This window comes from Tympanuchus pallidicinctus, unplaced genomic scaffold (assembly GCF_026119805.1).
Source record: "Tympanuchus pallidicinctus isolate F22 unplaced genomic scaffold, pur_lepc_1.0 scaffold8, whole genome shotgun sequence".
Taxonomy (NCBI): Eukaryota; Metazoa; Chordata; class Aves; order Galliformes; family Phasianidae; genus Tympanuchus; species Tympanuchus pallidicinctus.
Window position 1 is genome coordinate 10,613,628 of NW_026294802.1, and position 24,543 is coordinate 10,638,170.

Genomic DNA, 24,543 nt, shown 5'->3' on the forward strand with positions numbered 1-24,543 from the left:
TAAATGTTTTAACTCAGGAAAAACTATTCAAACTAAGGATAAGAAGGGCAGTTGGTCAAAGCACTGCAGCATGCTTAATCTTGCTTTCTTTCAAAGTTCCTGTGCACATTTGAAATAAGTTTTATTCCATTTGCAACCCACATGCTGACACAGCATCCCTCCTCTTTTCTGTTCCCAGATCCTGTTATGAGTTTATTCAATAAAAAGACAGATATTCATCTCTTTTCAAGTAAAAGAACATGCTTTTGAATAACTCAATATGTGATACCATAACAGTACTCCAAGCCAGCCCTTCTTTTAATCACTTGTATTGACTGTTGGAGTGGACCTGCCATACACATATCATCACCTTGCACATTTACCTCATGGGTATGTAAATGCAAAGGGCTAAATTTGGGCTTCCTGCTATGTGTATGGAAGAGGTGAACCCCTGGAAGAAGTCCACCTAATCCAAGCCCCTCTAAGCCTTCAGAGACCACAGACCAGGTCCATGGATGCTGCCCTTCTTGTAGGGCCTGGCAGCGAACCTCTTAGCTGGTGCCTTTCTGCACATATCCCCCTCCCCTTAAAGCTATTTAGCTCTATCTGGGATGTTGTAGATTTTAGGAAGGAAGGAAGGAGGAGGATATTCTCCTGCAGAGTAATACTCTATAAATATATGAACAAATAAGCGAAAAAAGGAAGAATGCTCCAGCTTCCTGATCCTTGCTCTGGACAAGGGAGCAGCTCTAGGAGCCAGGAATTATCAGGATTCACTTCTGTGTCCCAGGAAGAAAGGAGTTAGAGAGAAACAACAGGAATACGGAACATGAGTGATAAGCCAGTGACCAGAACAACAGGAAACTGCAGAGGTTGGTCGGAAGTGGATACTGGGATTCATGGTAAAAACGCAGCAATCACAGAACCAGCAAGACTAATCTGTAGGTAATGGAGAACCACACTTAAGGAGAACACGTTTGTAAATAAATTGGAGAGCGTATTCAAAATCATGCAGACAGACACAGCATTGTCCATGATAAGCAGAGCAAACAAAACCAGTCTTCTGCAGCCCAGGGAAGAAAAGTCTGTAAGGACTGGCAGAGGGGCTGGGGACACAAAGTGACATGGAGCAGCTGTGTGTGGGGAGTTGAAATTAAATTGAATTTTCCAGTGGGAGAATAAATGATACATGCAATGATATCCACCCACCGTAGACGTAACACTTAAGTAACACATGAAGAAGTTCCTCTGGACAAAGGGATACACGTCTGCAAAACACTGATTGTTCAGAGGGAAAGCAGCACTCAGAACAGTCTCTTTGTTAAGAGATGGATTATGCCATGAGTGAGAGTTTGGGGCACGATCTCAAGAAGCATGAATATCAGGTCCAAGAAAATAACTGAGTGGTTGGAGGGGAGAATCACGTTCACTAACCTTCATATATGGTGATGATATGAGGGTGGCTGAGGGATGACATGATCTCAATCTCCCGTCTGATGTGAACCATATCTTGCTCATCCTTAATTTTGTCCTTACGAATGGATTTTATTGCAACCTATAAATTCAGGAAATCAAGCATTATTCTTGGAACTGAACAGATGCATATAATCCATTAAGGAGAGTTCAGAAAATAAATACAGATGTTAGATGTTGGCAGAACACAAAATCACCAAAACAGTGTTTTAAAATACAAACCTCCACATCCCAGCTCCTTCTTTGAGAGCAATACACTCTATGGCAAAGGATGACATGAAGCTTCATGATCTTCAGGACTTCTCTGAGAGGGAGCACAGCACTTTGTGGAAGGACCTCTGTGTTAGTCTAAGCAGTCTGAGGCAAACTGTAAAACTCCCCAAAGCCTTTGATGGGAACAACTTTCAGTTGGACACGATCAAGTCTGATAATTTCAAACAGAAGCTTTGGAGACAATTTCTCTGAAACAAGACTGAGATCTCTGATGGAAAGGAGGCAGAGAATCTATGGTGCTGATTACAAAACAGATATTAGTCCTTGCTAATACACTGTAGACCACATCCACACGAGTTCTATGGTCCTCCAAAACAGCTGAACTGCTCGTGACTTATTTCAAAATCAGAAAAAATAAATCTTTGAAATTCACATCTTAACTCGTCCTTATATAAACCCATGGCTTTCGGACCCTGCAAAGCACTTATGCAATCACTGCAAAACCATATCCTTCCTGCATCCTTCCTCAATCAGCAACCTTTTTACAAGCACATCATGTGACTGGGTATCTTTCCAAAAGGCAGGGTGGGAACAGAGGAAGCGACAGCTGAACCTGTGGTATAAATTCAAATTATAACAGCCCTTGTGAGTGTGTGAGCGTTGCCTGTGAAAAAGGGCTTATCTGAACAACTCCATAAATAATTGCAGAGGTCAGCTTGTGCCCTTTGAGAAATGCCCATACCAACAATGGAGAGACGCTGGTGTGAGGGAAGGTGAGGGCACTGTGCAGCCTGAATGGCAGCACAGCCTTTATTATACTCAATATTTAACTGGGTTTTATTTTCATAAGGCAGAGTTCAAGGAATAAATTATCAGCTGGCTTAAAATCAAACCAAGAAGCCTTTGAAATGCATCGCTGACCTGCTGAGATGACCACCCCTTAATGGGTAAACAACACTTCTGTCATTAAGTGCTGCCAACTGCTATGGATTTCTCCTGCAAAAACATGTGTAAATCTGTGATTTATGTGATTTCCCTGGTTCCCTTGGAAAAGTACTTTCACTGCCTACTTTAGTAATTGCAAGTAGCCTGACCAGTATTGTTTTTATTACATGATGTAGCATCGAGGATGCTAAAGAAAGAAGGGAAAAACCTACAATATTAAAAAAAAAAAAAAAAAAAGGAAATGCATATAAGCAGGAGCTACTTTAAAGGATCAGGTTTCCTATAAGGCCTCCAACTCTGAAAAGCAACGTTGTTCACAAAAGCAATAAGCATATGCTCCATTCCTTTGAATTCCCAAAGATTTCAGCATGTGTTTAAAATCAAGCACGTGCTCAAGTGCTACCCTACTTAGGGACAGAGGAACAGAAAGCAGAAGTCAAATGACTAACTGATCAGCATGCAGAAAACAAAACAGCTCTTTTCTTCCTCATTACCCAAATGTTTGGTACAGAGATTTTAAAGGTAATAACACAACTACAGTCTTATCTACGCTATGGGTATTTCTAGCAAAGGTAATGCGACGGATCCCAATTACATGAGTGACCCAGGTAATCTGCTAGTGACTCTAGAGATAGAGGCCAACCAACAGTACAGAGGAGGCTGCATTTTCCCCCCTTCTCATGTTTGCAGTGAGACAGGCTGCAAATGCAAATACACCCTGTATACAAGAAGGATGTGGGTGGCTCTTGGAGCAATATGTGCATTCCTGTAAGAAATAAATATAGACATGGGTAAAAACACGTGTTGTTGTTTTTTTATTATTAAAAGACAGCCTTGTACTTGGCTCTGAGGAAGAATTTAAGAAGGGTTCCATTGTCAAATATACAACGGGAAGCAAATTCTTCATCATTCATGGCTGGTAGAGAAATAATGGCAACCCAGAGGGCCTGCCAATCTCCCACCAACTCGACTCCGTGCTTCACATACAGCACTTTTGTAAGTCTACACGCAATTACTGTAAATAGCCTCTCAGGAATAACTGCGCATGTGAAAACATATATTTTTAGATACAGAAATGCAAATACAATGCAAAAGAGTGGCAGCACTCAGTAAATATATGTATAGATTAATCTTCAAATGCAAACAGATGTGTTTCCTGGGAACATATATTATTCTACAGGACCAGAGAATGTACAGTTTCACAGCCCTCGTTAAGACTGGTTAATGCACCTAGCAACCTTAATTTTTAAAGGTTGTTTCTAAAGATTTAACTGAATTTTGAAAAGGGTACATGAGCTCTCCTGGAAACATCATTCACCTTTTAAGTGGTTGAATCCAGCTGAAGTACTTGGGATTTTCTCAGTGACGTCCAGGCTGCAAGTCCTCATCCCAGCATCGGGAAAGAATGCGTGCCAAACACATGCCTCAGCTTTTACTGTTTGGGGCTTTCTCTTCCCTCCCTCAGCCACTTCAGATCTGTGACAGTGAGTGGCATTTAGAAATGGGGAAAGACAAGAGGCAGGTGTTCCCTCTCTCGACAGCATTGACATCAATGGCTCACACAGGATGGCTGGCTCACCCCTAGCACGTACCCACACTCAGACGTATCTGACCACCTGGACAAACAGCAGGAGCACTGCAAGGAAGGCAATGTCCCTTTGCAGAGGGAGAGGACATACCAGGATGAGCACTGCATTCTGAGCAAGGATTGAAGCACTCACACCTACCGATGCAATGCTATCACTGGGTATTGGCATAGAACACTAAGATGCTCAAAGTGCAGTGTGGCCATTTATTATTTAAGCTTTGGGAGGCAAGTGGTGATTTTGCACTACACACTTGCTTGGAGGAGATGAGAAAATCAAAACAGATAGCTTGTGTGACTCCTAAAGGAAAGGAAAAGCCAGTAGCAGCTCAGAATTGCCATTTGTGTCTTCTCCCAAACTTCAGCATACCACAGTAGCATCTGTCCCAACAAGCCACAGGAACATTACAGGCTAATTTCCAATACCTCTCCTCATGTTTCAGTGGCTACTTTTCCCCTCTGAAACAGCCCCAGGGAGGTGAGCCGCTCGATAAACACCTTCTACTCCATGCTGTCTGCCTGGTGGCCTGCATAGGCCCTTCCCCAACGGATGGGCTCAAGGAATCACTGAATCACAGAATGTGTTGGGTTGGAAGAGACCTTAAAGTCCTTCCAGTCCCACTTCCTGCCATGGACAGAGCTGCCACCCACCAGGTCAGGCTGCCCAGGGCCTCATCCAACCTGGCCTTGAATATCTCCAAGGATGGGGCATCAAAGGACTATCAAGAGTACCTAGTGACCTGTCCCAAAAGACCAGCGAGCAAATGGCTGATGTCAGCGGGCTTCCACAGACCAAATGGCATCCTGAAACAGGATCAACGGTGAAGCAGGACAGTGTACATTCATATGGGTGCTGCTTCCAGCTCCTCTCCTTTACATATGGGATCTCTGCTGACTGAGTGTATCTCCCTCCTCCATCAGTCTGCTCAGATCGCACTAGCAAGGGTGTATGGACTCACCTTCCCTGATGTGAAGACATCAACACAAACAAGAATGCAGCCCACAGTATTTTTCAGTAGTTCATAAAAAAGCCACGAGTCATGATAACATTTTCTTTATTTATAATATATTTCATAGTTTCCATCTTTCTGAGCAAAATAAGATCTCTATCTGTGTTCGTTGCTGTTTGGTTGTAAAGCAAATATCAATAACAGAATTTCTTTTATGAAATGCATTTTGCTCAGATGTGTATTCCGAAAAATATATTTCCAAAGTGTGAGTATGCTTTTAACACCCAACAGAGCTGGTTTCATTTTTTAGAACCTCACTGGACTGGTGCCAGATATGGTACACGACAAACCCGAACAACTTAAGCCTAGTAAGAAATAATCTCAGTTGAGAAATACCTTATGAAAGGATTTGTTTGTCCATTCTTTAGGTCCTTTTCTTGCTTGCTTATTTGCCTTCATTTCTCTGCAACAGCTCTAGTGTGTGCACCATCAAAATTTATTAAGGGTCACAGTGTATGAATCAAGAGCAGAACAAATGCAATATGCATTTTCACATCAACTACATTAACTGCTCAAAATATTCCAGATCTGCAGAGAGTGTGCTATTAGTCCCTTTGGTGCTCTCACAGCACTGTACTTATACCTCTAGCACATTTCCTCGATACATTTTACTGGTTTTAAGTCTTAGATAATTTAATTATAGTATTTTTAGTAACTTTACTAGTGGAGGAATTTGTACTTTTCCTAGCTTCTTGTCTTAATGAGAATTTCAGATAACTCCAAGACCTTGAGTTCATACAGAGAAACATATCAGGTTCTTAATAATGAAATCTAAAGCCTCTTACCCCAACAAAACAGGTTCAAGAGCACCCAAAGCCCCTGTAACCACAGCACACAGTCTGGCAGAACACTTTAACACATACCTAACTTCACACATGTGACTTTTGTGGGAGAGCTCACACATGTAAAACTAAAGACGTGCATAAGCATCAAGGTCAGAGCTCAAAACTAGAGCATGTGATGGTCCCTGTGGGGATTAGTACTGAGTGATTTGATGGCCTTAATCTAGTTGCTGGAGTTTATTGCTTATGTGCATGCGTGCAAGTACACGCGTACACATTTCCCATTAGGAGAACCTTTGTGAGATAAATATCCTTGACCAACAAATCAAAACAACCGTGTCACCATCCCTCACTGGCCGTATGCAGCAGGAGCATCTTCTGCAGCCTTCAGGAGCACCTCCTCTGCAGCCCTGATGGCAACAAAGTCCCACGGCCACAGAGGGTGATGGGACAAGGGTGCACCAGGGATGGACCAAAACCACCTTCACCTGCACGACCAGTTTGAGTACCAGCCCCTGCAGGTAGAGGGAATATCCTCCTCAAAACGTATGGCAAAAGGGACAGAAATCAAGGGGCTGTGAAGCTCCAGCACAGTCACACATTTCCAAAGGGCTCTGCATGAGCATGGCTCCTGCTTGGCCGCTCCTCTGTCCTCAAGAAACAGATAAGAAAGAGGGAGCACAGCTTTTGGCTTCCTACCTCTCTGTGAGTCAGCTTGCAGAGCCTGCTGGGCAGGAAGCATGGAGAAATAAGCTGCTCTCTTCAAGGCTGTAATAAATGGCCTGTCTCCGTTTGCTGGAAAGAGGATTTGTACTCACTCTCTGAACAGTGCAGAGAGATTATGAAGTATTTTCCAATATGCTTCATGCTTCTTTGCTTTTGTTTGGTATGAATAACTTGAACTGAGCCATAAATACTTCAAAAATATGATGGTTGCAAAGGTTTCTGTACATTCAGTCCTATCAGTAAGAGAAACATCTCTTCCTCTATTTGCTTCTCAGCTGCTGAGCAGAACACAACAGGTGGAATTTTCTTTCACAGATTCAGACCATTGTGTACAGCAAAATATCTCAAAGCTTGAACATCTGGTAAAGGACAGAGCAGGCAGTAGGTGCCCATTTCCATATCACATCTCCATACCTGCTGAGTCACTGCTGTCTCATAGGGTGAGCAACAAAGGTATGTTTTTATCAGAACATTGAATATTTCTCTTGATTTCAGGAGGTTGGTTCACTCATGTTTGCCTCATTTCCAGCTAAGATGCACAAACACAAACAAAGGTGCATTAGCCACACTGCATAAAGTCCCAGATTCAAGTTGCTGCTGCTGCTGCTGAAACTGGGTGAGCACATGAATGACACGAGCGGCTGAGCCTTCCCCAGCAACCTCTGCATGCAGTACATTCAGTCCCATTGAAAACTATCCTCCACTCTCATTATCTACCACGGTTATTTTTAGGGCTGTAGCAAGATATGAACAAACTGTTTTTCTCCACCAGGGAGGCTGTGAATTGTAAGCTGGGTCCAGTCTCTGTGCATACCACCCGTGCTCCGGACCAAATTCCGATGGGCTATTGCAATAGCCTTGCACAGAGTTGGGAAAATGACATCAGGAAAGAAAGAGCAGTCTCCTGAGGAAGGGAAAATGGCTTGTTGTCATGGGGAGATATGTCAGAAATGCAGCTTAGCAAACAGTATTAAAAACAATTTTCTCTGGGTGCAGTGGGAAGGGAGGGTTATGCAGCCACAAACCTCTATCTTCCCAAAGCTGCGAAGTGAGGCCAGCCCCAGCTAGCAATGGGAAATGGGTGAGTCCAGCCTGTTTCACAGCTCCACTTCCTTTCCTTGAGACTCTTAGGTGGGAAGTGCAACGTGGTGAGTGCCAGCAAGGGTGGAGAAGTAAAGAATAGGTGAATCGAGACGGGGAAGAGAGAGGCAGAGCAGAGGATGTCTGGGGGTGGAGAGAGAAAAGGCACATTGTTCTTTCTCCAGCCTCACGGCGCTTAGCAAGAAAGAATAAGTCTGGCACCGTGCAATGTTTTTCCAGGGGAGTCTGGAAATGCCTATGGCTCTTTTTCCAGGGGAATCTGAAAATGCCTATGGCTCTTGGCCCAGACATCACCAACACAAGAGGAAGAGAAACAAAGCTATGAAATAGGGTGGCCCCCAAGGCTCTGAAATCCAATGATAAGGAGGGGAATGCTGATAACGCAGCTGCATTGAAATGGCATTTCCAGGACTTGCGCAAGGAAGAGAAAGGAAAGGCATGGGATGGGCTGGGTGACTGTCTGGCCGCCAGATCTTCCAGGTGAGAAGAAGCCAGGAGTGAGTATCTCTGCGGGGAAGCCAAGTACTCAACAGGTTCTGCAAAGGCATCCTTGTGCAGACTACTTCTTGTAAGCTGCCTTGCCCACAAGTATTTATTTGCTGTGTTCCCTGATATGCAAGAAAAGAGATATCTTGAGAATCCAATCCCAGACCCAACACAGGAGTGAAGAGCATCATGTAGGATGTGCTTCTGCACTGCCATCAGAACACTTCATGCACTAACTGAAAAGATGGACAGAAGGCCACTGGGAGCTGAAGCAAAATCAGCAGCTGGCATCGTATGTTTTGTTTTACCACCTCTGAGAATTTTCTTTGGAGAAAAAGAGTAAGGTTGATACAGTGCCATTGTTTTGGAGATTGACACTTTTCAGATCCTAAAAGTCAGATCATCTCTGTGGTGATACTGCCTGGGAGACAAGCATACAACCAAACCCTAATTAATAGCTCAACCCTACTGCTTGGTAGGTTGGCCAACTAGACAATAATTGAGGAAGCTGCTCAAAGAGGAAGACAGTGCACCTGCACCCAACAGGACACTGGTGTTCCAAATCTCAAGGCCTCTGTCCATTGCTCTGTTCCGCAGCATGTTTTCTCCTGCCATTATATAGATGTTAACAAAGACAAAATGCTGTTGTTATTTGTAAAGTGCCTTTCATGAGAACCAGGGTAATTTCACCATTATTTTCATTTTTCTTTCCCAGTTCTGCTGGACATATTTGCTCTTACTATATATAAATGGAGATTCAGCAAGTGAAGAGGAACTAACTAATCACAAATACTAGGCAAAAGGTTGTATCTCTTCCTAGTTCCCCCATCATTCACACAGAAAAAATGCCCACGGAACCAAGTTTTAATGAACAGGAGAAAGCACCAGGTTAGCACATTTGTGCTGTACATAGAGAAGGTGGATGCCAGAAGGAACATGTGCAACGCCCTTCCTCCACTTCTTTTCTCACCCCAGCACAGTGCCTGTTAACAGGATTGGTGTGCACATTTCCTGAGCAGCTACTGCCCTACTGCAAAATTCATAACCTTTCCCTGCCTTGTACCTGCTGCCCTTGGCTCAGTATATGAAGACTGACATATTTACACCATGAATTCTCTGAAAAATTTTTCACTGAATGCTGAGAAGCCTGGCCTTGGGCTGTCCTTGCTGCCTTGGATCTTATAGCTGTGTGTGAATCATTTCAGGACTGACACTCCATCAGGAGTGAAAAGAAAACCATTCATCATTTCCAATAGCATTTAAAAACAAAGGTTAACAATGTGGTTATTGATTTTCCACTTTGAAGCAATTAGTTTTCAAAACAAAGAGAAGGGAGGGCTGCAGAATTCAGAAATGGGCAGGCTACTGAGGCAAGTTAGAAACGTATTGAAAAATCTTTCCCTTCCCAAAATAAAAGATTTCATACTGCATTAATGATGTCCTGCCTGTGCTAGTAGCAGCAGAGGTTACAAAGGATTTGATGAAAAGTGGAGGTTGGACAAGACGAGGTTATAGGAGAGATGTTTGCAGCTGGGACTGCCAGGACCGGAGCCCAATACTGGCAAGTTGGAAGTCTCCGCCACATGCAGAGTTCAGCTGCCTGGAGAGAAGAGTCATCACGCTTAATCTTTCTTGACAAGATCCTTCTGAATATCCAAAGGTGCAATATTCAATACTTTGAAATGCTTGCATAAAACCTACCCTGCACAAAGCAGACTTCTGATCTAATTCTGAAGGACTAAGGAAAAGTGGGGGAAAATATGGCCAAATTTAAGTTTTACAGTTGTCATGACCAGACCAATGGAGGACCATCTCTTTTCCAAAGTCTAAGAATGTACAAATACCCCATCCAGCTGCCTTCAGGCTTCCAAGGAAAGTTCATGTTTTGGCACATGAGGAATTATATCTGGAAAGTAAATGGGGTAAGGGATTTCCCTTAGGCAGTGGAGGTTCATAGCAGTAATTAAAAGGAAAAAAAAATGCTTTAAAACCTCAGCTATGGATCATTCCTTAATAGATATCAACCAGCACTGAATGCCACATTCACTGAAAAGATGAAAACTGCATTTATAGTTCACTTCTGGTGGAGTTGCCAAGCAGATGTTTATTTTTGGCTTCCACATTTACAAAAGCCAAATGCTATACTGAATTGGGATTACACAAAGTCTGACTGCTTTTCTTCCAGGTTATGATTTTGTTTGAAAAAAAAAGAAAAGCTGACCACTTATAAGTAGGAAAAAACCTGGTAGCATCCGTTTCTATCATGTCTGTTTATATCATAGTTTAAATAAGGTTAGAATTGTGCAATCATTACTGACCAACTTCCAAATACAGCACAGCTTCATCCAGCACATGTGTAAAACAGGAAAAGTCATTGGAAGTGAATCATGTGTCGGTCTTTTAACTTCTGCAAGTCTGTGTGCAGACTGTTTAGCACTAATTAAATCACTGGCAAGTCAGGTTAAAGAGGAGTGAAAGAACTCACAAGCCCCAAGTTTACTGTTCTCAGTGTTACATGGATATTACAGATTCCCTCTCCAAAAACTGGAAGATAGATCTCACATTCATTTTGAGGTTTGATCTCACAGCTACCAAAGCTGCTGATGTAATGCAAAATGCTAACCTGGGGCAGCAGAGAGGGACTTTAATACAGTGTTGTTTTTTTCATTGTGAATAAGCAGTGAACCACACTGAAGTAATCCTCCACTGCAGGAGTGCACGCTGTTCAAGGCACTGATTTGGGGATGAAATGTAAAACCAAGATCCTGGCTACTTCATTATAAAGCCCCAGTGCCTGGATCTAGTTCCAGATTGCAAATGATAGTCTCCTACAATTCCTCCCAGTAATTTAAGTTGGAAATGGGGATATTCGCACCCTTTAAGAAACTGCTGCTAAGTATTGTGATGTTCTGCTAAATAATTGCTAAATAATGGTAACCTGAGCAGCTACCAGAGTCTCCAAAGTGATTCTGCATATGTTTAGGTGAAAGGTGCTATATCAGTGGAAGGCTGTGATTCACATTAAAGAATGGAGGGGGGTGGACATCGTCTAAACACTTTCTTGCGTCGGGTTTTTTTCCAAGAAGCCACCTGACAGTGCATTTTCATTCACTGGAAAGCTCTGCTGAAGGAAGCTGTGGGTAAACAAATGTAACTCAGCCTATTCTCTCTTTCCCTGAGGAGCCTGTGGGTTCAGAACTGCTAAGAGCTTTGCACATCTTTACAGTGTCCCCTCCATCACAAATGCTGCACCTGGCTTTGTGCAAATCCTTTAATTTCACTCTCCCAGTTCTGCAGTCCTTCAACAAAGGCTACAAGTTCATTGAAAGGAGAAAGTTACTGCACCACGAGAGATAGAACAGAACCTGAAAAACCTGAGAAGGTTCCTTCTTCAGTAAATGTCCTTCAGACCCCACAGTGCTAAGGAAAACCCAATACCGTATTGCTTGACTACTTCAAATTCCTAATTAACTCAGCAGAATTTTAAAGCATGAGGAGGCATTAGAAGAGTTTAGAGTTTAGGCTTTGGATTAATATTAATGAGCAGGACGAGTGTGGATGGTGGGCCACTCAGGCTGTATTGCAGAACATGGTGGCTTGTAAATAGTCAGAAGGGTTAATCATAGAATCACAGAATCATTAAGGTTGGAAGAAACCACTAAGATCACCTAATCCAACTGCCAGCCCATGCCCATTGACCATGTCCCTCAGTGCCACGTCCACAGGGTTCTGGAACACCTCCAGGGACGCTGAACGGTGAGTGCACCACCTCCCTGCGCAGCCTGTGCCACTACAGCACCGCTCTTTCTGAAAAGAAGTTGTTCCTAATGCCACTGTCCTAATGTCTAATTTTTCCTAATGACTGTCCACTCAGAAGCACCTATACATACGATAATTTTCTAAATCAAAGATTGACTAAAATATAAACAGCACTTCCTGGTGGGAGCCACAGACCCACATCCTATCTGGAAAAATACTCTTGGAAAACAAAAAGATTGGCAACTGTGTATATCAAGCCTCACCCAGGTTATTTTGTTCCAAGACTTGCAGATCACGTTGCAGTATTAAATTTATTTTTGTAAAAGCATTGCTTCAGTACTGCATTGGCTAGGCTGGATGTTACCTATTTAATGGTCCTTTTCTGGAAGGGACCCTCCTAGAATTTATGACAGAGAGTGGTGGAATTGCTACAGGGGGAGGAAAGGACTTTATTCTCCATCCGTCTCTGATTTCTAAGAAATATTTATACCTCTGAAGGTAGAGGAACCTCCTGTTGTTCCCTTTTATTTATCAAAAGTAAATTACCAGGGCCACCCTAATGGCTCAGTGGAGAGAATAACACAGAAACAGGAACACTCCTGCTCCCCACAGCAAGTCAAGCTTGGAACGGACATGATGGGGAGGAATGAATTACACTTTCCTACAGCGCAGTGGCTGGCTACCATGTAATTTTACAGCCTAAAAAGCACAGTTCTAGTTTGCTACAAGAGAACTGCAAAACTACAGGCAGTCGTTATAAGCGGTTCTGGGGAAAGTCAACTTGGAGGGGAGAAATGGCGAACTGTTACGTGCTTCTTTTTAAAGAAAGAGTTGGAAAGCTTTTGGCAGAGAGCTCCCCTGGACTGCGTGATCTCCAGGACTGTTGCCCCCTTCTTCAACGCACACAGACACCTTCCTTAGCCTGCACTTTGGCCAGAGTCGGTTGAATGAAGGAGAGTCAGCACTCAGATTTCTTGAGTCCCAGTGCCAAAAGTGAAGTTGTAAGGTAGTGCAGAAGCAGCAGCACAGGCTTCCTCTTCACCCTGCCAGCGACCTTCACACAGACTTGGATGTACCACCTTCCTCCGAGTGAGCAGTAATTCCCTCTCATGCTGCTCGGTCCAGAATCTCATCTTACCAAATCCCACAAATCATGTCATACCAAGCAAAACTATTAAAGCAGTGCTGCGCAACGCGAATTGCTGTCCACAAGGGACTGGAACAAGAGTCTGCCTAACCCACTTTGTTTAAGTTTTTGCTTAAACAATCCTGAAAGGGGAAGCTGCGTTGCTACTTTGGAAATCACAGTTTTCATCTCATTTGAGCCACGCATTCCTCAGCTGAACTGCAGAAATAGTAATAAGAACAGACTACCAAATAAAACTTTTCTCGACATTTCCTACATTTCCTGGAAATATAGCACTTCTGATGCTGCAAAATAAAAGCAGGCTTATTAATTTAATCCGGTTCAAGTTCTTCCAGTAGCCCCACCAAACCCCAACATCAGGCTAATCACATGGATTTACTGGTTTTGCATTTCCCCATTCCTCAAAGCAACGACATGCAACAGCACCGTGACATCGATCATTTCCCACTCAGCCCTCTGCACCATTTGCACAGGCTGCATTCATCACTCACTTGCACTGCACCATCTGCGGCAGGGATCGATAGCGCTTCACTGGAAGCAGAGCGAGCTGAGCTCCCCCTTCACACTAACTGCTTGCTCCAGCTTGCTCAGAGGTGCCAACATTTACTGTGCTGTTTAAACATCATGTAGAGTTTTGCTGGGGAGATAAGAAGAATAACTTGGGTGTACAGTAAAACAAAGATAGAGCTATTTGTGCCAAACATTCGGTTTATGGCAATACTTCATAGGAATTATTCCCTGCAACAACTGAACTGTCATATCCTACAACTACGTCCCAGGCAGCCTCCCAGCTGAGCTCACCAAGGCTGCTGTCTGATGCGCTCTACATACAAACACCCAGCACTTCCCAGATGTTCTCTATGTAAAACATTTGGTTTCAAACACGCAGCACTTCTTTCCAAAAAGCCATTACATTTGTTTAATGGACTCACACAGTTCAACTCATATCCTGGAGCAGACATTTGACTGCAACACTACTCTACAAGCCCCATCTGCAAAAAGAAAAAAGAAAGAAAAAGTAAATGAGAATGCTTTACATGATTTATTGCTGTCTTTATGATCAGCCAGTTCATAAAATACAAGCTCTGCTCTACAGACAATAACACAAATTGCTTTCAAGTGTATTGTTTAGCCCTCGCCTGTGTTAAACAAATATTTCAATTGAAACAAAGGGCCAAATTCTACTCCTCGATTTACAACAGTGTTAATGTAACCGAGAGCAGAGCTACACCCACGGACATCACAGGGGATGTGATTTTTTTGTTTTATGCTCAAAGTGAGTAAGTAACGATATCCAATAATGATAACCAGTTACATTCACCACTGCAGAGTTTTCTCTACATCTGAGAAAGGCTGGAAGAAGGCTCAAGTACAGAATGAAATTCCTTTCCCCAATGAATTCCTCACAAGCAATACGCAACCCACAGTGCAGTTTCATGGGTCCCATTAGACTGCATTTTCCCAAGGAGATGCCAAACTAGATGAACTGGGAGAATACAGTCGCTTCACTGGGCTGAAAACTTGCAGCCTATATGCAGAAAGAGTGTTGGTGAAAAAGAGGACTGGTCCCTGGCCTAGATGTAAACACTGCAGTCACAGGCTCTGATCCTCCCAGGCCTAAAGGACTTACTGCAGCACCCAGCAATGACCAAACATTACTAAGATCCAATGGCTGGCAGGCTTTGGAAAATGGCACCATCCTGCTGCAGCACTACTGCAGCCATGAGGAGGGCCTTCGTTTACAAACTGCCCACCCAAATGAGGCGGGTACAGAAGTAAAAGCCAGGCCCAGCCAACAGTGAAGCTGTGGTGTACTTTGTTTCTCTCCATGGGTCTGCCAGAGACCTGCTGGGTAACCTTAAGGAGACCACTTCATGCCTTCAGTGCTCAAAGCATCAGGCTATACTTCCTCATATCACCCCATTTCAATGCCAGAGGAAAGTAAACTGCCTGTGGTTGGCAGAACTGCACCAACAGTGCATTGCTAGGCTGGCTCACCAACTCTTCCACCTGGTCCCATAAGCTGGTACAACACCGAAAGGCAAATACTGACCCATTTCCTTTCTGGAAAAAAATGAGAGCGACTCTATATACTAAACAGAATAACTGTTAGGCTACAGCAGTTTGTGAGGTGCTTTGACAGCAGGGTGATGAGTGACAGGCAAAAGCCCTGCAACAAACAGAGATGAGAGAAAGGTCAACCGTATCAAAGGAAAAGTCAGCATAAAGGACACTGCATGACTCATGTAGAGAGCTCTGGCTGAAAATGAGAGGGCAATATGGATGCCTCTTAACTGTATCCCTATGTAGGTCAGCTAAGCCCAAGCCAAATTTATCAGTATCAGAGCCAAGAGAATTACAAAAAATGCTAAAAAGTCCAGCTAAGCTCCTCCAAAAATCTAACCAACTGTAAGTATCACAAGTCAAGTGTCAACTACAGACATCAGCCCAAGTATCCTGCTTACTAATGAATGAATAGTACTTGTTTGCTCAGCAGCATTGCCTTCCAGCAGGCATTTCTGCAGGCGCTTTTGTGCAGCTCTCCCATACTCCAGGCTGTGCAGTGTCGGAGGGCTCAACACCCAAAAGGCTGCACCCTCCCGCACTCTTTCACCAAACACTTGTTTTTGCTGTGCTGAACCACCTAAGTAGGCTCCTTTGCCCCAGCCTCAGCTAAACACCCTATCAGCATTGTCCAGGTTGGGTCCGTGCAGTGCACAGTGGCAAAAATTAGCAAGGATATGGCAATCCAAGCTCATGAGCTGATTTGCAACAAATGACACGCCATATTTTCCTGGTAAACCTGTGCAAAAGATTGAACTGCTTTTTGTACTGATGACAACAAAATGCTGTTTCCTCTGCCAAACGTTTGTCTCTTAAAAAAAAGGAAAATTTGTTTAGTACCAGGAGGTTCAAAGACTTATTTTTATCCAGCCTCTTGTGATCAATACCACGAGCAGTATTCACTTTTTAAATAACGCCTTCCTCTCAAATAAAGGGAGGCATCATTCAGGAGTCTAACAAATTGTAACAGAGATGAAATGTCTTCTGGTGTACAGGAAATGAGTTATGGAGGCTCTGTGATTTCCATCTACAGCAGGGCCCAAATCTTTCTGATCTTTTCATGAGCAGCTAAATTTAGTCTCCAAGTCTGCAGCGGTATCTTTTCACAAGAACAACGACTTTTTATTTTATTTTTTTTTTAAGTCTAATATCCCTTAACTACTGTCTTTATTCCAAGGCAGTAGTGCTGAAACCCAAACACGCTGACTCAGCTCTCTGACACAGCGAGACATTAGCATAATTGCAAGCCCCTCGAGCAGCCAGACCTCAGAAAAAAGACATTTGGCTCCTCCAGCATTTCTGCTTAAGTCATCCCATATGCCAGCAGCAGGGCCAGGGCAGCCTAGGGGTTCTGGGTTTAGTAGAGTATCTCAGGCTTACCACAGGCAATGGGGACAGAGTGGACTATAGAGCGTGCAGAGGGATGGAGAGGGCAGCTGGGATGAAGGTGAGGATGGTGAAAGCAGGGCAAAGAGGACAAGGAGAGGGCTGTGTTACTGGTGTGGCTGACATGAGCTGGGGACGGAGCGAGGGAGATGGGAAGGTTGAGGAGGCACACCGAGACACAGTTATGGGGATTGTATGATAACCAGAGCAGCCTGTGCTGTCTTCTGAGTGAAGTTTCTGGCTGCGCTGCTAAGAGCTGCTGCTGGAGTGGGTTCTGTAGCATTGAATTAATTTAAGCAAATTCGCATGCACCTACAGATGGCCAGAACTATTTTGAATGTACCAGCCATGCCAACCACCCTTCCCATAACTGCTGTGCTGCTGGCTTTTCTTTCATTCATTTTTCTTTTTTTTTTTTTTTTTAAATAAAATGAAAGGAAACACCCATTAAAATATTTTATTATATTCCGCTGTCTGCAAGAACAGAGCCTGACAAAAATCACACTTGAGCAAGATCCAGAGCTTGCCTCCAGCCGTGGACCAGTGACAGTTTTAAGGGCTGACGTCTTGTAAACCACCAAAACTAGTAGCAAATCCCACCTGCCCTGGGAGAACTAAGACACTGAAAGTATTAATACTACGTATTCCTTTGACAGGGTTGGTTGATGGTGTTCGGTTCAAAATATAAAAACTACAAGAACATTAAAACAGTGTCAGAGCAATGGATGGCTACAATCTCATCCCCTCCATGCATCCCCCACTGCAGCACACAGCAAAGGTTACAGGAGGGCCCCCACATCTATGGAACATCTGGCATTTTTGGTGTGGGTCCAGGATGTTTGATCAGGATGGCCAGACACCGCCGGCTCATGGAATATCTCACCCAGCCCCCTAGTGTTCAGAGGTCTAGGATCCTCTAATTTATACAATGTACCACGTTGCCTGTGAAGACATGGTGATAAATACATTCTGTTTAAAAGCAGATACTTCTCAAATCATAACTTGCAGATGCTCAAAGTCTTTCATGTGGGTAAGACAAATGAGAGCCATAGAGACTGATTTTGTAGCCAGGGAGTACAGGAAGCAACAGCAGGAGAACACTATTGAAAGCCTGGATACACTTATGGCTTTAATGAATTGGTCATCAAATATAACAGCACACATATGCAGTTTTACCTTGCTTTGTAGTTTGCTCCCCACCCCCTACTTTTCCCCATATAGCTAGTAAAGTGGAAATTATTTCGAGTTTAGTTTATTAAGCGAACACACATGGTACCCACATCTGTTGGAAGATATTTGAAGGAAACACTGACAAATATCATTTGCATATTTAGCAAGAGACCTTTTCATCCCAGAGGTTTCCTCTGACATACCAGCTATGCCAACTACATTGACCCACCACAGCCAATAACAGGAGTATTTTCTATAAAATACTCCTGGGCAATTTAGGAACAAATCCTCAGGCAGAAGGCAAGCAAGAGAGAAGACCAATACTCCGCAGGCTGCAGATCCCCACACTAACACACATCACAGTAGCACGCAAACAAAAGGTGAGGTTCGGGTTGGATGTTAGTAAAAATTTATTCTCAGAAAGAGCATGGATGCATTGGAACAGGCTGCACAGTGAGGTGTTCCAGAACCCTGTGGATGTGGCACTGAAGAACATGGTCAGTAGGCATGGTGGGGATGGGCTGGTGGTTGGACCAGATGATCTTAGATGACTTTTCCAATCTTAATGATAGTACGGAAACTGCATGTTAGAGCAGCACCCTCAACCCCTGCACACGTTGGGAGTCCCATTCTACCTCAAGCCCCAAGGCACTTGTTCAGTGATACTGACTAGTACCAAAGCAGAAGAAGTGTTTGATCTCACTTTGCATCGGTAGAGCATAGAAGACAACAGTAAAGAGCACAGCAGTGTCCCATTGCATGGAACACAGCTCTGAAGAAAGGAGAACACTTGGCATCAGCATGCAGGTTCATGCAGGCAGAGAGGTTCCCAAGCATGGTACAGGAGACTGAGACCTAAGCCAGGAAGATGCCTTCACCAAAGCCAATCCCTGGCATATGCATGATGGAACTGTGTCACATCCACTTGCACTGCAATCAGTATGGCTTTACACACACTGATCTCTCTGTGCTTAAGACTGATACACCTACAACAGTCCTCTTCCTTGGCACTGATGTGGCCACCACGTTCACCCTCCTGATTCCTCTGGCCAGCAAAAGAATTTCTCTCTAGTTATTTATTTACCAGACAAAACACAGACTAACTACGATTACAGTACTGCAAAGAATAAACAATTGCTCGCAAGAACTCCACATTCCACACGGTTTTATTCAACATGTATGACCCTAAACTACAATATATACAATAATTGCCTCCACATGGCAAATCCACATTGTGGTTCTTAAAAAATAATAGTAATTTTTAAAACACATGCCACCAAAAGACACAGTATATTTTATCCATATCTAATGAAAGACTTTGTTCAAGCCATTTCCATTCTGCAGCATATGGTGCTTTGAAATCATCTGCACTAATGCTTAAGCATTTTACAGTGTTTCGAGCTGAAGTCTGCATTATAAACATGGACTCAAATTCTGTTGCAAATTTCACAACAGAATTTGGTTAGTGGGATTAAAATAGGCCAAAATGTGCCCCAGCAGTCAACTTGAGTAGTATCCCCCCCCAGTGGGATATAATGGCACAGGAAAGCTAATTGACCTGAGCAAAGTTGTACAACCTAGCCAGAAGGAAAAAAAAGAAGCAGCAACAGTTTCTTTTAACTTGGTAACTCATTCACCTGTAAGGCAGCCCAAAATCTTCCAAAGAATGTTACTGGATGCCCAAAGAACGTGATGTTCTTTAATTTAGTAACAGATTCGACAAAGTAACGTTGACCTTACTGGCTGGTCAGACTTCTCACTGAACTCCTCTGAACAAAACTGCTTCTGCAGCAAGGGCTGGAGGTGCCTTCCACAGCCTGCATGCTGTGATCAGTTGCTTCCCTTTGCAGCCCTTCAAGTTCAAGTTGTCTTTGACATGTCAGTTACACAAGTGTTTATGTAAAGACTGCAGTCACTTAATACAACTAGGTGGTAGTTCCTATTGTGAGAAGCACACAAGCATCCACAGTAAATCACATTAGATTAAATTTGGTGGGTTTTGGGGTTTCGTTTTTCCTTTTTAATCATTCTCAGAACACAGATAATAACTAAGAGTGGAACAAGTAAATTAACAACAAAACCATTTGCAAGCCTTTTTATGCGTATATACTCTTTCCAACTTGCATTCATTCCAGATCTAGAATTTCCATGCTTTGGTACAATTTCTTATTATTTTTTGTTTGTTGTTTGTTTGTTTACCCGGGTTTCACTAGCATGCCTTCAGCACCATGAAACCACATCCAGATTCGGTCACATTCTGAGTCCCAAGCAGCACACATTTTGCACACCTTCAAGAAAGAAGAAAACCATGACGTTCTGGCACCAGGTTTTGCAAGAAGCCTGCCTTGCAGTGAGCGCAGAGTGGCTGGAACAGTGCCTGCAGCAGGCTGCACACATCCCGCTGGCAGCTCCCAGCTCCAGAGCAGTGAGCACGGCTGCACTCTCAGCACGGGTCATGATGCTGGCATGCAGAACAAAGCGAGAAGCAGCAGCAAGCAAGTGCAAAAGGGTCGGGATTGAAGGCTGACACCAAATGTCACACTGGGACAAAAGTTTGGGCAGTCCAGAAGGAACAGCAATTCAGCTCTGCAGGAAGAGGCTGTCATCTGTAAGGCCCCGATGTCACAAACTCTGTATAGCTGGAAAAAATCAGGTGTTAGGCTGTACACTCAAGGCTAGCTGATACTTCTGATGGTTTTGGCTTTAATCTGTAAGTTTTTCTTTCTCTTTTTCTTGTATCATGAGATACAAGCCATTGTTACCATTATCCAAGTGTATTATCATAGCTGTAGAAGCCTCATACATGAATCGGGATCCTGCTGTGCAAAGTACTGTACGAGCACTTCACATCACAGCAGTGTTGTGTAGATACTTCCACCAGTATCTGCAATAAAGTAAGATGTCTTCATAAGAACAACAAAGAATCTCAAAAAAAAAAAAAAAAAGAATAAATAAACAGTTCTGCCTCAGATCTGGACATGATTCTGCAGAGGATGAGCACCGAAGGATTGAGATAAAAATCAGCATGAAGTAGTGACACAGGTGCTGAACGAAGCAGGAGTGCTCAGAATAAAATAGAAGTACACCATGTCATGATAAAGATAGCATGATAACTCACACACATAAGAGTTAAGAGAGGAATACCTGCATTTTCTGCTTGTGGAATCCTTGATGTTAACATAGGCGTTTTATTAATTGGGTAACGCCAGTTCTTGAAAGACACCCGAATCCTCTTAGCTCCTTGTATGGAAGATTTGCTGAGAAAACAAAAGGAATGTGTCCAGGAAGTCAGTGAGGAGCCACTGAACTGCAGCACTAACAGCTAACTGGACTCAGGGTCCTGACTGGGCTGTCTGAGGGCAGCAGACAGCCGCTGTCCTCACAGTATCAACAAAGCAGGAAAGAGAACTGGGACAAACGTTCTGCCTGGCTTTCACCAGCCCTGGTGACCCATAAGCATGCTTCTACCTTGGTATTCAGAACGCTTAAAAGCCACACTGCCAACACACAGATGGATGTGTAACATGCAAGTTCTTCATTACTGACATGGCAGGGCTGTTGTTGGTGCTCACATTTTGTTTTATTATGCAGTAATACATAGAAATATAATCAGCAAAGCAGAGGTCTTCCTTTTATGTAATCTGCTCTTGTTTTGGGGTTTCAAAACCCTGCGTGACTCTCCACAATCTCCACAGAGCACAGCTGTTTCAAAGCAAAGATGTTCACTCACACTGCAACAGAACCTATTTCTGTTGATTTAAAATTTAGGGTTTTTATAAGCTTTGAATTTGGAAACCAATGCAATTTGGCAGCATCCTTCTACCTGCACTTCCTTGCAAAAGAAACAGCACACGCAACTAACGGGAACCCGCCTGCACAAGTATGTGCCGCACGCCTGCTCTTCGTGCCAAGTGCAGCCTGTCATCAATTCCCCACATAACTGGCGTGCTGGAGGAAGGCTGGAGAAGAATACTGCTTCCTCCACCTGCTGGCGAGGAGGAAAAACAGAGGTCCTGACTGAGCAGAAAGGAGAGACGAGGCTTCTGCAGCTGCTCCCCAAGAGAAGCGAGGGAGAAAAGCTCCTGGTTCTTGCAAAGGGGAAAATCAGGCTTATGGACAGGAGGCACCCAGCAGGAAGGGCAGAGAAGCCTTCACACGAGAGTGTAAGGAACAATGAGCAATGCATGAGAGCTGCAGAACCAGCCAGAGGAACAAATGCCTGCCCACACTGTAAGGAACCATCCAGTTGCTGAGGACCGAGCGCCTTGGCCTTCCCCAGGCACCGCACACAGGCTGGGCTGGAGGTGGTCAGCACACAGCTTATCTACTGCTGACATAAGTGTAGCTGGAGATTTCTTGGCTAACACATACTGACTATATAACACAAACAAAAGCTCAGTTCTTTGCTCTAACATGTGCAAGATGACAAGTGGAGAAAACACCCACAGAAACGTCAACATGAGTGTTACTTCACAGGCCCGCAATATCATCTCTTCATCCTTACACTCACTAACAGGTGCATTAATTTAAAATATCTTAAGTTACACTGAGTATGCTGAGAGAGTACTAATGAAGGAGATCTCACTGGGAAAATTGGGCAGCCTATACATCACGCAGCGGGCGTCATTTAACGGCCTGCAGTCACTGTGGTAACCCATACACAAATTCACCTAAGTTGTTTCCAATAACAAACTACATGCATCACCCAAGCTACCCTGGAGCTTTATGGCAGGAAACCTTATGATCACGTTTCACTGAGCTAAGAGGAAAGACAAGGAAACTACAGCAACCTGAATAAACCTGTAGCCTGTTAGCAACTGCCAAATACTACTTTCATTTAGTCAACAAAAACCCTGCTAGGGCAAGAGACCAAGGATGTACACACCTCAGACTGAGCGTCTTTACACCTTGTTTTTACTTCATTAACTCAAACTTGCCAATTTCTGCTTCAATCATGAGCTGTTTATTGTTGCCATATGGATGACAAGAAATCCAATGGTCGTGTTTCACATTAAAAGCATAGCTAATCACACAGATATCTTCATGAAATGCCACAGAGTGAAAGAGAGTGTTAAAGGATGGGAAAAGCAGAAAGGCCAAACAGGAGAAGAGCCCAGTGAGGACAGCTGGCTGGGGACGCAGTGTGACTTCCAAGGTCCAGCCTTGCAATCTGTTACCATACAGACTCAAATACCTGCTAACCACTGAGTAAAGAAAAGGCGATTAGCTAAACCAGCAGCAGAATAGGAAGCAAACAGAGCAGACCGGAGCGACCTTGGGACTCGGCTACCTGGCTGCTGGTTGTCAGACAATTTGCATGGGAAGCAGTGCCAGGAACAGAGCCGGCTCTCTCCTGCATCCCCTGCTGGACATTTGGCCACAGCCAGGCCAACTGTTGGGCCTGCTGCACATGCTAGATATGACAAGGACGTGAGAAAGAGACGGGAAGAGGGGAACTGGAGGGAAGCACTGTGCCTCTCTGAGCAACCATTCCTGCACTGAGAGCAACCGGCCAGTTGGGGAGACACTCAGAAAGCAAGAAATGAGCTTTCTGTTTATTTGGACTGGACTCCTGGCAGCTTGCTTTTATTCTGTGCACAGACAAAACGTGGGTATTTTACATATGCTCACAGATGTTAAGTTCAAACACTCACGCTGCACCACAACTTGCCTCTAGACTAGTTAATAATTATGAAGTGCCACACGCCGAGGTTTATGTTACCGCAGTATAAAACTAACACCCCTGCGAGGATTTGTTTAGCTTCTACATACCAGCTGCTAGAGCCCGTGTAACAATTTTACTGCACTTAAGATCACACAGGTACTTTGATTTTCACTCTCCATCTCAAGATGGGATCAACGAAATATATATATATATATATATATATATGTATATAAATTCATACAAATTCAGCTCAGGCCATATTACTGCGTATCCTGAGCTGCTGGTAGAGCAGAAGTGTACAACAGATGCAAGCAGCAAAAGGACTGGGTGTGTTGTTAATGCGGATGTGCATCTTTGCTACATCCTTTCCACAGGGAGTCCTTCTCAAATACAAATCTCAGTTACAGCACAGTCCAATTTTTCTATTGCTGATTATCCAAGAGTTTTAAAAAGTCTTCAATATATTCTCTTATTTACTGCATCATGTATTCAACTCCAAAATAATCTTCCTACAAAATAATAGTAAATAGTACAGCCTAAATAATATAGCCCTGGAGCTTTTGTTAGCCTGAAATTGTGAGACAGCCAAAACAGCAAACTTTAAAAACCCTACATTTGGAGTGAGCATGTGCAGAGATGTCCATCTCTGGTTTCTCTTCAGCCAGCCTCCAAATGAGCTAATAAACTGAAAGCATACATGATCTGACTCCACGGCTTGGCTGAAACCTCAGTTTCACTGTCGGCACAAAGATATTTGGTTGCAAAGTAAATGTCTCTTATTAAAGCCAGCGCATCTACAATTTCTTTTGCTGTTTTACAGTTGCCTCTGGGTGCATGCTGAGCTCCCAGACAAGTGAAACGGGAAAATAAATGAAACAAAACCTGTAGTGTGACTGGGGAGATGCCTTGCTTTTAGATGAAGCCTGGTGAAAACTCGATTAGTCTGCTTCACAAAAAGAGCTGGGCTAAGACCTCTTTGAAAAACCATCTCCGGGCAGCCAATGCCTGCTTCTCGCTCGCCGGTCCTCTGACACCGAGAATGACACGAACTC

The 24,543-nt window shown here is 43.7% G+C and overlaps 1 protein-coding gene across 1 annotated transcript in view; it reads right to left on the bottom strand.

The window, feature by feature from the left end:
• The window catches only part of NUAK1 (NUAK family kinase 1), a 47,279-nt gene that overhangs the window by 21,880 nt on the left and 856 nt on the right, over positions 1-24,543 (bottom strand). Inside the window, exon 2 of the mRNA XM_052668594.1 lies at positions 1,414-1,534. Within this exon, the coding sequence (XP_052524554.1) occupies positions 1,414-1,534 (121 nt within the window). The remainder of the gene's footprint in view (positions 1-1,413; positions 1,535-24,543) is intronic.